Raw genomic sequence first — 16,753 nt, 5'->3', positions numbered from 1 at the left:
ACACACACACACGCACACACACACACACACACACACACATGGTTAACCTGAGGAATACAAATATGACACAGAATTAAAAATGTAAAAGTGAAGCTTATTTTTCAGTCAGGGTTGAGTTTAGGGTGAGAGGACACAATATACAGTCTGTACAGTATACACACACCATTACAGCTATGGAGAGGGCACGTAATACATGAAAACACAACATTATTAGTGTGTGTGTGTGTGTGTGTGTCATCATGTGATCTGAGTATTTCTCCTCATTAGACCCCAGTAAACTCGCTGTGATCATTTAGTTAATACCTTTCATTCTGTCCATGATGAAGTCCTCAGGAGCGACGCGCGTGCGCACTAACCCTCAGTTTCTCCATCTGCTGTGTTTTTATTTTTTGGGGGAATTTCCTTATTTATTGACTTGCTTATTTATTTATTTCTGCGTTAAATCCGCAGATTTGTCTGACCCCGTCCACGCAGACCATCATCTTCTACCCGTGGCTGAAGTAATAATGCGCGATCTTGGCGCGGGTCCACGCGCCATAAATCCGTCCGCGCGCGCTCCCGCGTGATTGTGAGCGCGCGTCCTCGCGTTGATGCAGTTCGACGCGACGCTGGGAGTTTTAACGCGCACATGGACGGGAAAAACCACTTGTTCGCATGTTTACAAGGATTTAAACCAACACAATTTGTCAGAAACACCGCTGAGGTGAAGTTTGAGTTGTTCGCGCCATTTTCTCGAGTCTGTCAGGTGAAGCACCTGTACGCGTGGATGGAGTTCGCGCCTCTGCATGTAGTAGGACAAACGCCTGGTTGCAGGTGAGAACTGATGGAAACTGACATAAATACTTATTAATTAGATATTTAATCACAGTGAGAGATGTATTTACCTGAGGAGTGGTGTCAGGTGAACTGATGAAACCCGTCACGACCCCCTCCGGGTCACTTTACAAACACAAGTGAAGAAACAAACGACACTTATTGGGCTAAAGTTGGCTTTATAATCGCACTACGACTTTATTCTTAATAATGTCATTTCATAAAAGCATTCTTATCAAATTCTAAATGAAGAAATTAAAAGACAAATTACAACATTGTTCACAGTCAGTTAAATAGTACAGAAACGCAGCTAAGTGACAGAAATGCTGTTTACTTGTTTTTATTGTGATTTATTTAATGAGAGATGAGCACATTAACACACAGTTTTGCTTTATTAGTAGGTTAATTGACATATACAATATTATGAAGGAATATTTCACCTAAAAATGAAAATTCTGTCATTTACTTCACCCTCATCTCTTTCGTTTATTGTGTTTTTATGTGAAACACCAATGAAGAAAAATGTAAATCTATTAAAGGGATAGTTCACCCCAAATACTCACCTTCTCTTCTTTTAAACCTGTTTGAGTTTCTTTCTGTTTGAGACAGGAAGGCATATTAAAGAATGCTTGGGAAACAGCCACAGTATTTATGTTTCCATGAAAGAAAGAAATGCCTAACAGTTTACAACTAATTGAGTAGATGGTTGAGGAAACTATTTCTAATTTAACTAGCTGTTTATTTTCATTGTTATGGAAGTCAAAGGCCACCCATCACCAACATTCTTCAAATCATCTCTTTTTTTGTGTTTAAAAGAAAATAGAAGTTCATAATTTTGGAATCAGGGTGAGTTTTCATTTTGGATGAAGCATTACTTTAATGCATTTGTCAAGCATCACTTTTGAATGGTCTATATGTTAATACTGTTGTTTGAATGTTTAGTTATATAATCAGACATTCTCCAGACTGAATGTAAATTGGATTTAGGTGGGAAACCCCTGAAGATAATCTTACAATTTAAAAACGCTTTTAAAAAGTTTTTTTATTTATACCAAACATAGAAATTTGTCTTAAAAATACAATTCAGACAACTAGAAATAGAACTGATAGTTTTTCGTCTATCATGCCACATTTACAGTTGAAGTCAGAATTGTTAGCTCCCCTGAATTATTAGCGCCCTTGTTTATTTTTTCCTCCAATTTCTGTTTAATGAAGGGAAGATTGTTTCAGCACATTTCTAAACATAATAGTTTTAATAACTCATCTCTAATAACTGATTTATTTTATCTTTGTCATGATGACAGTAAATAATATTTTACTTCATATTTTTCAAGACACTTCTATACAGCTTAAAGTGAGATTTAAAGGCGTAACTAGGTTAATTCTATAACAATGGTTTGTTCTGTAGACTAACGAAAGAAAAATTTGCTTAAAGGGGCTAATAATTTTGTCCCAAAAATGGTTTTTAAAAAAATTAAAAACTGCTTTTATTCTAGCTGAAATAAAACAAATAAGGCTTTCTCATGAAGAAAAAATATTATCAGACATACTGTGAAAATTTCCTTTCTCCATAATTTGGGAAATATTTAAAAAAGAAAAAAAAATCAAAAGGGGGCTAATAATTCTGACTTCAACTGTATATTGTTTTGTAGTGAAGTTGCCTGTATTTTTTAATGCTCTTTACATTGTAGAATGTGTCAAAGCCGCTGTGTGTGCATTAAGGAAAGTAATTCAATAAAAGTATTTCAGATTATGGAACATATTCAGCGCATCAGTTAGGCAGGGGAGTAGAGATAGAACGTTAGTTGCTAAATTAAGACCCATTCAGTTCAGTCTAATTTTAAGTGTCACTGCTAATTTTATTGCATTAACTAGTGTTTACTAATGAGATTTTATTGTGAAGACTTTATTGTAGGTCAATATCATGATAATGCCATATACCGTAAAAAACTTTAGCAATTAATCTAGTGCTCAAATGATTAATTGCATCCAAAATAAAAGTTCATATTTACAAAATGTATTGCTGCAAACTGTGCTCCTATATATGCGATGCATAACTATATATATATAAATATATTAATTTAGTTTATTTTTGTATTTTATGTTCAGTAAGTGTGTGCATTTATACAGTATAGACAGTACACTGTGTGTATATATTATGTAAACATAAACTTTTGTCTTGGATGCAATTGATTAATTAATCGCAAGTTTGCTTGAGGAACATCTCACCTGTGTGTGAGGTCACCGGATCATCTCACATGTGTGCGAGCTCACCTCCATGTGTAGATTGTGTAACCTCTTATTGTAAAGAAAGACAATGGGGTAAAGACGGGTCAAATTTCTGATGAGAAAATCTGGGAAGGTGCGAGTAACTAAGGATATAGTTACAGGACGATGATGTGCTAAAGACAAAAACTATTTCCTCTGACGTGAGAAGTGATCTTGCACAGGTGACTGCGTTATGGTCCTGTGATATTAAGGTGTTAGTATCAGATTGTTAGTCTAAGATATATATATATATATATATATATATATATATATATATATATATATATATATATATATATATATATATATATATATATATATATATATATATAATCTAGTGTGTCCCAACAGTAACAAAAATCACATCTGAAAAATATAAACCTGATATAAACATCTAAAGGTTGCAGTTTGTCTCTTCATAAATGGATCAATGTTTTTTTTTTACTGTCACCTCATACTTCAGTTTTTCATTAAATCTTCTGATCAATAAAATGCAATTTTTCATTTATATCCTAATACTGGAGACTCGCATCTTTAAGGAGAGTTTGTTTAATTTGGTTCATTTATGTTTTGTTTTTTTAAATTACTGCCAATTTCTTCGATAGTTAATCGTGAGGACTTTTTGGTTGGTTTGACACTAATATCAGTTACTGTTGTATTCTGTGATATTTTGTGGATTTTCTAAAATGCAGATGTTTTGGCAACCAAATTATTTACAGAAAAAATGATATATTTAATATATATAGTATTTAAGTAAATCACCCATGTAATTTTTTCGTCATCTGGCCCATTCATAATCATGTTAAATAATCATGATTACAACACTGACCAAAATAGTCATGATTAAGATAATCGAGGAGCCCTAGTTCAGTCCTGACAAACATTGCAAAATCTTATTTTAGTAATTGTGGTGCATTGAATGCTGGGTTCTGATGATGCAAGAGTTGCAAGTAAAGCAGCTGAGAAGGCTGTTCTTTGTGCTTTTTATTTATTTATTTTGTAAAAGATTTATTGGAGCCTGATGAATCCAGTATAAATATGCACTAGATGCACTAGATGTTAATTACTACTCTTGTTGTCCAGAATATAAGAGAACATACAAATCAAGTGAAGGGATTTTTGGAGACTGAGGTTCCTAATTATCGTTATGCAACATTTGCTTTGCATTTTATGGTGAAAAAAAAAAAAATTCAGGTAAAAAATATCCGAATTCTTACCTCCAAGACTGGTTTATGATTCGGTCCACACTGAATCTGTGTGTGCAGAAATCCACAGATATTTTATCTCGTTATTGAGTGTATTTTTATTAAAGTTCATACTAGATATGATATACTATTTTTAAAATAACCAAAATTTATAGACATTTAAATGTAGTCATTTAGCAGATGCTTTTGTCCAAAGCGATTTACAATTGAGGAGAAATTCAGCAATTCAACATGAAGAGGCAATACACACAACAAGTGCTGATCATAATAAACTCTGTGTGCTCAGAGAATTTAGTGCAAGAGTAATTTTTTTTTTGAGAGAGAGTGTTTCTACAGGTGGTTTGTCAAGCCCACTCACTTGCGTGAAGCACATCACAAATACACTGTTTTTTTTGTTGAAATGATTGTAAAATGTGCAAAAAAAACCTGGTGCATGTGTTGGTTGAAATGTCAGAGAGATGAAAGTATGTTTTTTCTACAGGTGGTTTATCAAGCCTACTCACCTGAGGCACACTCAGAATTGTATTTATAACAATATTCAGGGGTTGGTGTGTGGAGTGGTGGGAGGAGTGATTTATTGACAGATTCAGGTGGTCAGGGAAAAGAAGGGATTATAGTTGTGGTTTTAAGGGCACCAGTGAATCTGCCGTCTGTGTGGGAATGGGAAGATCACTCCACCAATGGGGAACAGTAAATGGAAAGGTTCTGGAAAATGATTTCCAGCCTTTCTGTGTTGATATCATAAGTTGGTGCTCGCTCTCAGACTGGAGGCTCCTGGAGGGGATGTGGAAGTCAGAGGGTGCAGTGCCAGCGGCTGTCCTGTAAGAAAGCATCAGTGATCTGATCGTGATCTCGAGCGGTAACCAATGCAGAGAGATGAAGAGAGGAGTTACATGAGTTCTGGAGCATCTGTAGAGTCCAGCTGCAGGAGTCCAGCACTGAGATGACCAGAGCTCACACTCAGAGATGTGCAGCAGGATCTGTGAGGAAGTGTCTGATTTACTGATGATGACGAGTGCAGACCTGCATGATGGAGACGTGTGAGCAATGTGCTCCTTGAAGGACTGCTGACCATCCAGGATCACTCCAAGATTCCTTACTGAATTACATGGTAGATGATCCCAGCTGGAAGGAGAAGTCATGTTGTGTGTGTGTGTGTGTGTGGTGTTGCAGAAAAGATAAGTAGGTGATGCTCTTTTATCCAAGCTGAGATGTCCTCCAGGTGGTGCCAGATTCCTGCAGCTATTGTTGGATGAAGTGAAAGATAGAGCTGCGTGTCATTGGCATAGCAATGATAAGAGAAACCATGTGATTGGATGATGGCTCCCAGTGGTGTGGTGTAAATGAAGAATAATAGGGGATCCGGAACAGATCCCTGAGGTACTGCAGTGGCCAGACGAAGAGCTTTGGATTCCTCTCCTCCCCAGGCAACTATGCCAGTGAGGTCAGACTCCAACCAGCAGAGCGGGGTTCCAGTGATGCCCACTGAGGAGAGGGATAGGAGACTCTATTGATTCACTATCAAAAGCAGCAGACGGGTCCAGTAAAAGCAGAACGGATGATTTAGAATCTGCTTTGGCAATTCGTGACTGATAGTAGAGCAGTCTCAGTGGAACGAACACTTCTGGAGCCTGATTAATTTGCATCCAGCAGGTTATTGTGAGATAAAATTGGGTTAAAAACAACAGTTTCCAGTGTTTTTGGCAATACAAGGAAGAAGAGAGACCACACAGAGTAACTACGACACAACTAGTTGCTTTTTTGGGTAGTAACTCAATATTGTAAGGGATCCCAACACTGCTGAATATTGTAAGCACACCGACTGCTGTTCCTCAAATCAGTAAAGCTGAATGATGCATGCAGAGATGTGGTGTTTACAGTGCAGTGCATGCTCTTGTGTAAAAGCATCAATATAAATAGCATTAGCATCTGAGAAACACATCAGCTGCAGTAATGCGTGTCGCAGCTCAGTGTTAATGAATGGCCCTGCGGTCGGCGCAGTGTGTTTGTGTGTGTTGAGACGCATTAGCGATGGTCTTTTAAGGGCTTGAAGTTTAAGCCCTCTTGAGCACTTTTAAAGATGCTTAACGCACGGAGACAAAACATGCTGGAGTAAACAGACAGATGAAGAGATGCAGCAGCCATTACAGCCTCCATTAAAGCCCATCTGAAGAGCAGATTACAGGCGTCTCCTGCATTTAACATATGCTGTGCAGAGCGCACAAATCCCCCGATTCATGCCGGCAGCGCACGTTTGTGTGTGTGTGTGTGTTTGAGTGTGTACGTGCGCTCCGCTTCATTCATACTGTAAATTCATAAATGGTCGCATTCAACAGGGAATATCATTTCTCATAAACGGTTTCTGAATACTTATTGTGAATGCATGATGCTTTTATCATAAACAACAGCACATGTAAAGCACATACATGACCGTATGGCTGGACTGTATGTCACAATGCAAGTGATCTCATATCCTGATTAATGATATACAGTTAAGTGCAAAATTATTCGCCCGTCTGTGAAATTAAAATATTTCTCAAGTGATATTTATTGAATTAAGGAATTTTTCACAGTATTTTCTATGATATCATGTAATAATATTAATACTAAGGTCATGTTAAGCTCAATATTATTCGCCCCTTCAGCAATATTAGTGTTGGATTGTCTTCAGAACAAACCACTGTTATACAATGACCTGCCTAATTACCCTAACTTTACCCTAATTACCCTAGTGAAGCCTTTACATGTCACTTTAAGCTGAACACTATTGTCTTGAAGAATATCTAGTCTAATATTATGTGCTGTCATCATGATGAAGAGAAAATAATATATCTACTTTTACAACAATACATGTATTTTAGTGCATTGCATGCTGTCAAAACAAATGAAAGTCCCATTACTATTCATTTCTGTTGCGTTTTGCATTATAATCGTCCCGCTGTTGATCCTTTTTAAAAAGTTTTACAATTATTTTTATTTTGCATGATTAAAATCGAAGTTTAATTTGAAAGTTTTTAACTTTTCGATGTTGATAACATGCTGCTTTTTTACTTTTATATCATAAAAGCGGTTAACAGGCAGCCGGTTGATCTTGCAGGAAAAACCAGATAACACACACACACACACACACACACACATGCTGTGTCTCTGGCAGATCCGTTAGTTCAGTTCTTTACCCCTGCCAGAATTTGGTTATGCAAACATTACGCTTGGAGTCCCGGACACACACACACACACACACACACACCTGCATCTGCTCTTCATACCTGCATGCACACACTCCCGCTGGTTTTAAACTTGTGAGCATCTGAGTCTGACATGCAGCTCTTCCTGTACGCTGACCTGAAGATGAACTCGTCCTGTGACCTTTGACCTCTGCAGCATTGATCACATCCTCCAGTCTGGCACTGAGCTCAATGAAAAATCAGCATTTCACCGGCTCAACCTGATCTCTCTCTCGCTCTCTCTCTCTATCCACGTTCATTTCACTTGTCATGGCTGCCAAATATTGCCCAAGCATTGCAGAATAAATAATGAATGCAGCTTTAGGGTGCATATATACATGTACAGATACTCACACACACAAAAACACACAATTAGAATTTTGATGAATACGATTAAGAAGGAAAACAATCAAGTATTAAAGTATTAAACAGATAATAAAATGCATTACTTTCTTTTTCTTTCAGATTCAGACTTGACTTATTGGCATGACAGATGTTGCATATTTATTGCCAAAGCATGTTTACATTAAAATAGAGCCTATGATCTAGAATCTAGATCAATAAATAACAGTACATTTAACACCTTATTTTAGGATAAAAGCATGATAATATTTATCAATATTTCTAAATTATATTTAGCAATGAACATTTTAGGACTCCTTTATAATAGTTTATCTGTGTGTGTGTGTGTGTGTGTGTGTGTGTGTGTTTGTTTGTTTGTGTAAGCACATCACTGATGTTTTGATTGGTCTTCTCTCTTTGTGACAGGCATCAGTGTATTGTGTGGATAGTTGAATGCAATCTGTTTATAGTAAATATTGAAGATGTGTTTTATTGTTTAACTTCTGTTTAAATCTCTCTCTGTATCCAGGCTGTGAGCGGGCGATCGCAGGGCTTTTCTTCAGGAATTGTTGGTAATGAGAAGGAGCAGCCCCTCTGCCAGCTGGTGAGTGTCAGACAGTTCATCATTTATTTCCATTACATGATGTGCAGTGGAAAATTACTGTAATAGATCATTAGGTGTTATTGAGCATTTTGTATCACATGGAAAAAGTCATCAAAAATAAGACGTGCATGAAAAGGTATTTAATGTGGAGTATAAAAATGAACTTTTATTTTCTCTTCAGTGTTTCAATGAGGAATATATTTGGCAGTTGTGTTGCTGCCTGCTGTTTTCGGTGTGTGTTGCCAGCTCTTTGGAGATGCGGTGTAAGGAGGTTCTTCAAGCTTAAAATGTCCAGATGGCTTGAAAGTTACATGCACATTAGGAGTAAATTAAAACGGCCTTCTTATATTAAAAATAGAGCTGGGCGAAGATTAATTGTGATCGTGAATAATCTCATCCAAAATAAATGTTTGATTTGGAGTGATGTATGCGTGCATAAAACAAATGTGCATGTAACACAATTTTGTATAGATATTTCTATTTTTAAAGATGTTTTATATCCAATATATATATATATATATATATATAAACTTTTTCTCAAATATATAGATGCTTGTGCGCATTTGCAGTTAAAGTCTGAATTATTAGCCTCCCTGAATTATTCGCCCGTTTATTTTTTCCCCAATGCCTCTTTAATGGAGAGCAGATTTCGTCAAAACATTTCTAATCATAATAGTTTTAATAACTCATCTCTAATCACTGATTTATTTTCTCTTTGCCATGATGACCGTAAATAATATTAGACTAGATATTCTTCAAGACACTTCTATACAGCGTAAAGTGACATTTAAAGTCTTAACTGGGTTAATTCAGTTCACTAGGCAGGTTAGGGTAATTAGGCAAGTTATTGCTTTGACTAAAATATATAGCTAATATAGGGACTAATAATTTTGACCCTAAAGGTTTTTTTTTTTTAATTAAAAACTGCTTCCTGTTTTCCAGCCAAAATAAAACAAACAGACTTTCTCCAGAAGAAAAAAATATTATCAGACATACTGTGAACATTTCCTCAATCTGTTGAAAATCATTTGGGAAATATTTAAAAAAGAAAATAAATCTAATAATCCTGACTTCAACTGTATATATACAGTCAAAACAATCTTTTATTTTGGGTGTGATTAATCAATATTAATATTTGCCCAAGACTAATAAAGTCACAGTACATTTCAATTGACAAGCCAGTGATTTCAGATCATTCCTATGCTGTACTCTGCATCACGAAGCTGCTTATTTAATGCAGCTTCATTTAAGTTAATGTTCTCATCAAAGCCTGTTTGTTCTCCAGCCTGAGATTTAGGACACAGTTTCATTTATTTATTTCTTTGAGTTTCCATGTGGTCAAATCAGACATCAGGCATTCAGTTTATTTCAACCTAGGCTCATTCTGAAAACATAGTCCCGCGGGCCGCGATTTATGTAGCTGGGGGTACGTTTGGCTGCATGTGCTTTTTTGGCTAGCCGCTTACCTGTGGAGGGCTTTCCCGCTGAAACCAGTTTGTCCAGTTAGCTCGTCATGTACATCGGCGGAGTTGAGACTCAGAGAGGAGCTGACTGCGACAATGGTGATGACCGGGTTTGAGTCCGGGGAAGAGCGGTTCCAGAAATCAGGCAAAGATGAAATCAGAACCCAAAAAATAAAAGCGAACGAGTTCGTGACGGGGCGAGAATGCGGCGAAATCCGAAAACGCGTTCAAAATCGGACGAGGGCTTTTGCTTTTCTTTTCTGGATGGCTTTTGTAAATCGTCGCTTGGGTTTAGGGAAGGAGGAGGGTGGCTGGTTCAGCCGATGGCCGATTGGCCAGCCGCGCAGTCGATCGTTCAGTCATTCAGTCCATCAGTCAGACAGACGGTTGCCCGACAGTGGCCTCCGCCAGCTTTTCGCGCGAGTACAGTGTTCGAGATGCGAAAAATCGCGGCACAGCGACCTCTCGCAGATTCGCGAAAACAAAAACTGCACAAATACGTACCTCTAGGGATGTATTTCGCGGCCTCCAGAAGCGTCCGCGGGGCTATGTTTCCACAATGAGCCTGGGTTGCATTTTGTTAGCACATTGAAGCTACAAAAATCTTAATTGTGCATGTAACATTAGTGCTGACCATATATACTGTATTTACTGTGTAGTATTATTATATTCATTTACTGTCATTAGATGAGTGAGTAAGAGCGTGCGCATTCAGTCACTGGCGAACCAGATTCATCAAGTTTCAGTTTGTCAATCGGTTTTCATTGATGAAATTAACAGATTTACTGGGGATGATCCAGTCGTGCTTTACCGTTTCAGCAGATCAGATTATGCAGTTTGATGTTTACAATTTGTGTTAAGCAAAAAAAAAAGTTGCAACACAAGTTACAGCGATGACGCCTAACTCTCTGTTTGTACCGCAGGCGGGTCTCCAGATGTGTGTGGCTGCTGATTGGAGGAGGCTGTACTGGTGGGTGGTCCTCCAGTGGGTAGTGGGCGTGGCCACCTCAGGGCCCTGTGCCCAGCGCTGCGACTGTTCACCGAAGCTCCCGCTGGTGGACTGCTCCTCTCAACAGCTTTCTGCTGTTCCCGAAGGCGTTCCCGACGCCACGCAGGTGCTCAACCTGACCTACAACCACCTGAAGACGCTATCCAGCCGGCAGTTCTTCAGTCTGAGGCAGTTACGCGAGCTGGATCTCAGCGCTAACATGCTAACTGTGATCGAGGTTGAGGCTTTCGTTGGTCTCCAGAACCTCATCACGCTGAGATTGTCCCGTAATCGTCTGAAGATTATCCCAGTAGGGGCTTTCTCAGGCCTTCCCAATGTTCAGTTTCTGGACATCAGTGAAAATGAGATCTTAGTCTTGTTGGACGACATGTTTGGAGAGATGCCGTCGCTGCAGAAGCTGGAGGCGAGTGAGAATGATCTGGTGTTCATCTCGAACCGTGCGTTCAGCGGCCTGCCGAATCTGCTGGAGCTGCGTCTGGAGCGCTGTAACCTGACGACGGTGCCGAGCGAGGCCTTCTCACGGCTGACGGGACTCCAGCACCTGCGCTTCTGCAGACTCGGCCTCACCGCGTTGCCCAACAACTCCTTCCGTCAGCTGCAGCGGCTGCAGGATCTGCACGTGTCCCGCTGCCCCTGGCTGCACACGCTAGCGGTGAACAGTCTAATCGGCCTCAATCTGACCTCGCTGACGCTGTCGCACTGCAACCTGAGCGCCGTCCCGTATGCGCCGCTGCATCACCTGGTGTACCTGCGCTACCTGGACCTGTCCTACAATCCCATCACCACCGTCCTCTCCGGACTCCTCGGTGACCTTTTACGGCTACAGGAGCTTCATTTAGTCAGCACTGGACTGTTGCATGTTGAATCTGGTGCTTTTCGTAATTTAGCATTTTTCCGGCTGCTCAATGTTTCGGATAATCGTTTGGTGACTCTAGAGGAGTCTGCGTTCCACGCGGTCGGTTCTCTGGAGGTGCTGCGTTTGGACGGGAACCCGCTAGCGTGCGACTGCCGGCTGCTGTGGGTGATGCGCAGACGTCTGCGGCTCCGTTTCGCTGGACATGCGCCCTCTTGTGTTTCACCTGTGCAGGTGCAGGGCCGCATGTTCCAGGACTTTGCGGAGTCGGAGGTGGCGAGGACGTTCACCTGCAGACAGGCTCGTATTCTGACCCGTAAGCCACAGGACGTGCGCTCTGATGAAGGACATACGGTGCTGTTCTTTTGCGCAGCTGATGGAGATCCTGCGCCGTCGATAATCTGGCTGAACCCTAAACGATCGGTTCTCACTGCGTCCGGCCGGATTCGTGTTCTCCCGAACGGGACTCTGGAGGTGCGCTACGCTCAGGTGCAGGACAGCGGATATTACCTGTGCATCGCCTCTAATGCCGCCGGGAATGACAGTATATCCGTAAGCCTGCGTGTTCGGGGGTTTCCGGCGTCCTCTCGGAACCGCTCGGGATCCTTCTTTCTGGATGGCTGGAGCTTTGCATCGGGACAAACGGCGGTCAACGGGTCGCAGCCGTTCCCGTTCGATGTGAAGACGCTGGTGATCGCCGTGACCATGGGCTTCCTGTCGTTCCTCAGCTCGGTGGCGCTCTGCTTCATCTTCATGTTTTTCTGGAGTCAGAGTAAAGGTCAGATCAAACACACCGCCACCATACAGTTCGTGCCGCGCAGCTCAGCGTCCACCACCGCAGGCCGGAGCACCGTGGAGACCGGACGCTTCACCATGAAGCTCATCTGAATATCAGACAATCTGAAACGTCTACATAATCTCAATAGAGCCTTTCCACACGTGTGTGTGTGTGTGTGTGTGTGTGTGTGTGTGTGTGTGTGTGTGTGTGTGTGTGTGTGTGTGTGTGTGTGTGTGTGTTTCTCAGCATTGGAAGTGGTCATAGTGCAGGGCGCAGTGAATGGGTGAGTACAGCACATCATTATTCTTCACTCCTATCAGCTGAAATCATGACAGAAGCACTCCAGGATGCTGTTATCAAGACTCTGAGAAGAGGAAAACAACAGTGTGAGACTGATGACGACAGTCAGGGGAGAGAATCATGTCAGATGTACTGTCCTGCCCTCATACACACTGCATTAAGGTTATTGCACACTGAATCCGAAATTTTTGCACGTTGAAGTGAAGTTTACTCAAAGTAATTTCGAGAGGATCACGTGATTATGATTGAACACGGCTGGTTCTGCATTAGCATGCATGATCCACCAATCAGGCCATTCCTAAGCCACTATAAAGAGCCAGGGGTTTTCACTGCAGTCATCTTCCACCCCTACCTCTTCCCCTTTCCCTTAATAGAGCGGCACGGTGGCCCAGTGATTAGCACTGTCACCTCACAGCAAGAACGTCACCGGTTCTAGTCCTTTAACAGGCCGGTGGTCGTTTCTGAGTGTAGTTTGCATGTTCTTCCCGTGCTTGCGTGGGTTTTCCCCTGTTTCCTCCCACATTTCAAAAACATGCACAAGTGAATTGATCAATCTAAATTTTGCACTACAGTTAATCCCTCACCCTGCAGCACATCTTTTCATAGCATTCAATTTTTAGTCATCAGTTTTTATCAAGGGGGAGTTGTCGAGATCTACCTGAGCTCAAGGCTAACCTCTCGCCCTCCAAACGGGAGGGAGCCCAGGGCTCAAGAACCTTTGAGCTCAGGGCTCTCTCCCGGGACAGCATGCCAAACTTGCTTATAATCAATCATCAGCTAAGTGTGAACTCTTGAAAATTAATTGGACCTCACGTTGTGTCAATCACACTGACACACTGCCTCTAAAACTTGTGTCCATCATAAAAATTTGACAAACTGCCCATATAGACATTATAAAATAATAAAAGACACGTCATTATCCGCTTCAGTCCGTTGCTCTGATATGTCAGCGTGGCTGCCTTTCAGGCCTATAATGTCTATAGGTACTGCCAGTCTCTGTTCAGGATGTGTTTACATATGTAATATGTGAAGCATCACAAGCGTTGTATGAAAATTCAGCTGATTTCCTGAAATAAACTTTGCATTTCTCAGTAATCCAGTGCAGCTCCTTTAACAAGCTGAACTCTCCTCCTCCTCCATGCAGGATGGGATGAACACAGCATGCAGCCTGTTCCTCTGTATTTTCCTACATTGGAGAAGAGAGAGGAGAATGAAGACTCACTGCTTGAATTGACTCTGAAATGTGTTGTTATTTTAGGAATGGATTAATTAATACGCATCAGACGTCGTGTGCAGGGTTTGTGTACCTGACGAATTTTTCTGGTATGAATACGAAAAAAATGCTTATGAAAATTTCGGACTTCAGTGTGCAAAGACCTTTACCTGTAATGTCAATATTTTAAGATGCTGAGTGTTAAACACACCGTGTGAAAAGGCTTCATTCAGAATTGTAGGGCTAATTGTCTTCATTGGTACGCTCTCATTACGCTGATTGGCAGATCTGCAGATTGCTGCCGTATCACAGCTGCTGTAATATTTGTATTTAATTTTTATATATTTTGTCAATGTAATGTTTTATTTGGGCATCACGGCTTGTTTTTTTGTTGTTGTATGTTGGTGTGTGATCACCAGCGTGTGAAAAGACTCTACAAAAGCAATAATTATTTACATATGTACCATCTCCTTTGTACATTTAATATGATTTGCTCATCCCTCAATGAGGGGTGGGGTTAGGGGTGGGGTTTGGAGACACACCCTCTTTTAAAAAATCATATGTTTTGATGTGAATGGACTGAGTTAGCATGAGTTGGCCTGTTTTCTGGCAATATGTGAGGTGGTTTAGTTCATTACTGAGCTGCAGAAGCGGGAGGAGACTCTGGTGCTTTTACCGTCAGCGGCGCTCGCTGATTAACTGCTGAATGTTTGTCTTATTCTTGGAGGAAATGTGTTAACATTTTTACGCCTCTCAATGCATTTGAGTCTGGTTTAAGAAGCTGGAGCATGCGCATCAAACACAGAAGAAACGCTTCGCTTGAGCTGTAAAGAAATCAGGATTTGGAAACGCTTTAAAACCCTTCATTTAGTGCTATCATATGATTAACGGCATCCTAAACAGAACTGTGTGTGTGTGTGAGAGAGAGAGAGACACTGAAGCACAAAATATTGAGTAAATCTGTCAAAACAGCCTAAAATTGCATCAAATTTGCTTGAAAAAAATTATTATAAATATAATATAAATATAAATATTATAAATCCTTCAGAAATGAGGATCCTCTTCCATGAAGACTTCTAAAATGAATATAGTAATGACCAAAATTTAAATTCTGAATATGCATTATTAAAGAACTTAATTTGCACAAATAAAGGTGATATTAGTTAATATTTAACCCTCAGATTCTAGAGTTTCTATTAGTTGTATCTCAGCTAAACACAGTCTTCTTAACAAATCAGAACTCGAGCAGTGTGCAAATGTCTGCATATGAAGCTGCTACAGATTATTAATAAGTATATATGGAAGTGTTTTGGTGCATTTGTATTGGCATGCATGTACACCTACACATAGGCTTTATTTTGCATGCACTTTAATTGGTTTGGAATGTTCACTGCTGATAATGCACATTTTGTGTTGAGTGTTGATGAAAAACCTGCAGATGTGCATCTGCTCACAAACACTGATGAAGCTTTATGAACTGACTTTGCTCAGAAACTATTCAACTATTTCTGCTGTAAATAAATACGAGTATGGGCTGTGTTTTAGCAGTCGAGTTCTGCATTTAATGCATTCATTCCTGCTGGGTTATATGATTCATTTCCAGATTTTCACGCAATATTAATAGTCATCAGTATTAAATGAGAATGTGCATATTCATAATTTTAGAGTACAAAGAATTCTCAATGTTTAATGATTTGATCAAATAAACCGTGGTAAATACAGTAATGCTGTGTCATGCCTTTGTGTAGATTACTACTTGATATAAGAAAGCATACAAACATTTACTTTTATATTTATAAATCTAATATTTTAAAGCAATAACTGCTCTATTTTCTGTCTGCATGTTGGTAAAGTTTTGATTCTGCAGTAAAAATATCCTAAAATCATACAGTGAGTTCTGAGAGGCGTTCATGCATGAAACACTCGCCTGCTTCTGATGTTGTTCTGCTTGATCAATGAGTTGTAAATGAATGTGTGTGTGTGTGCGTGTGTGTGTGTGAAATCTTGCTCTTAGATGCTGATGATGTGTGGAGTTGATCTGTATCTGCTGGTAATCTGCATGGCTGCTGTATAAAGTGGATTCTGCAGGATGAGTTTGTTTAATCTCATTGTTGTTCATGAACTTTCTCTTGTGTCTGATTCAGTTTTTCATCTCTGAAAAACTGCAGACTGAACTGCACAATGTGGAATTACATTTGTTTAATTTTATTTGCAGTTTTCCCCTGTTTCTCTTATATTTTTATTCTAGATGATCCATTTTGTTATTTTTTTTTTCACAGAAAAACGAGTGAGTGAGTTTCTGTCTGTTTTGCATTATCTGAGAGAAATGACTGCCAAAACAAGTATTAAAGTTTGTTGATCTGCTGTGCTTCATGCAGTGGTTTATTCCTCTTCTACAGTCTCATGAGTTAACGCCGTCAACCTCAACCTCATGCAGATATTTATTCATGATTTATAACACACACACACAGACACACACACACAGACACACACACACACTATTAGACCTTCATCAGTGTGTATCTGAGACTTAAATCTGAAAGTGCGGCGTGTTTAAAACGATTGATTCATCTATAGAAGAGTCGACTCAGAGTGGTTCGAATGAATTGCTGCATTAATGAATCTTTAGCCGTGCAGGCATGACGTCGATATGGAACTCAAGCCCCGCCCATTTGTTGACC

At 40.0% G+C, this 16,753-nt stretch overlaps 2 protein-coding genes across 6 annotated transcripts in view; one reads left to right on the top strand and one right to left on the bottom strand.

Annotated features, from left to right (window-relative positions):
- The window catches only part of ctss1 (cathepsin S, ortholog 1), a 10,792-nt gene extending 9,666 nt beyond the window's left edge, over positions 1–1,126 (bottom strand). For 3 of the 4 annotated variants that reach the window (XM_073930628.1, XM_068215046.2, XM_068215045.2), the window contains exon 1: positions 304–512. Coding sequence is in view for 1 of the 4 variants with exons in the window: in XM_068215045.2 (XP_068071146.1) it covers positions 304–319 (16 nt within the window). In the remaining 3 variants the exon portion in view is untranslated. Of the gene's footprint in view, positions 1–303; positions 513–884 lie in introns of those variants that run through there. The other variant, XM_068215047.2, reaches the window with a different exon arrangement.
- On the top strand, positions 565–16,439 carry lingo4a (leucine rich repeat and Ig domain containing 4a). Of its 2 annotated transcripts, XM_005159310.6 has the most exons (3): positions 565–813; positions 8,382–8,456; positions 10,843–16,439. In XM_005159310.6, exon 3 carries the CDS (start codon positions 10,855–10,857, stop codon positions 12,667–12,669), a length of 1,815 nt encoding a protein of 604 aa, XP_005159367.1. In that variant the 5' UTR covers positions 565–813; positions 8,382–8,456; positions 10,843–10,854; the 3' UTR covers positions 12,670–16,439. The 2 variants fall into 2 exon arrangements, with proteins under 2 accessions (XP_005159367.1, NP_001076447.1); NM_001082978.1 differs by lacking the exons at positions 565–813; positions 8,382–8,456 and having other exon boundaries at positions 10,813–12,669.
- Positions 16,440–16,753: the final 314 nt, after the last annotated feature.

The sequence above is a fragment of the Danio rerio genome, chromosome 19 (genome assembly GCF_049306965.1).
Source record: "Danio rerio strain Tuebingen ecotype United States chromosome 19, GRCz12tu, whole genome shotgun sequence".
Classification (NCBI taxonomy): Eukaryota; Metazoa; Chordata; class Actinopteri; order Cypriniformes; family Danionidae; genus Danio; species Danio rerio.
This window is presented reverse-complemented; position numbering and strand designations above follow the sequence as displayed.

Bases quoted from the DNA above. Each gene is read 5' to 3' on its own strand.
- lingo4a (NM_001082978.1), top strand. From the start codon at position 10,813: ATGACGCCTAACTCTCTGTTTGTACCGCAGGCGGGTCTCCAGATGTGT.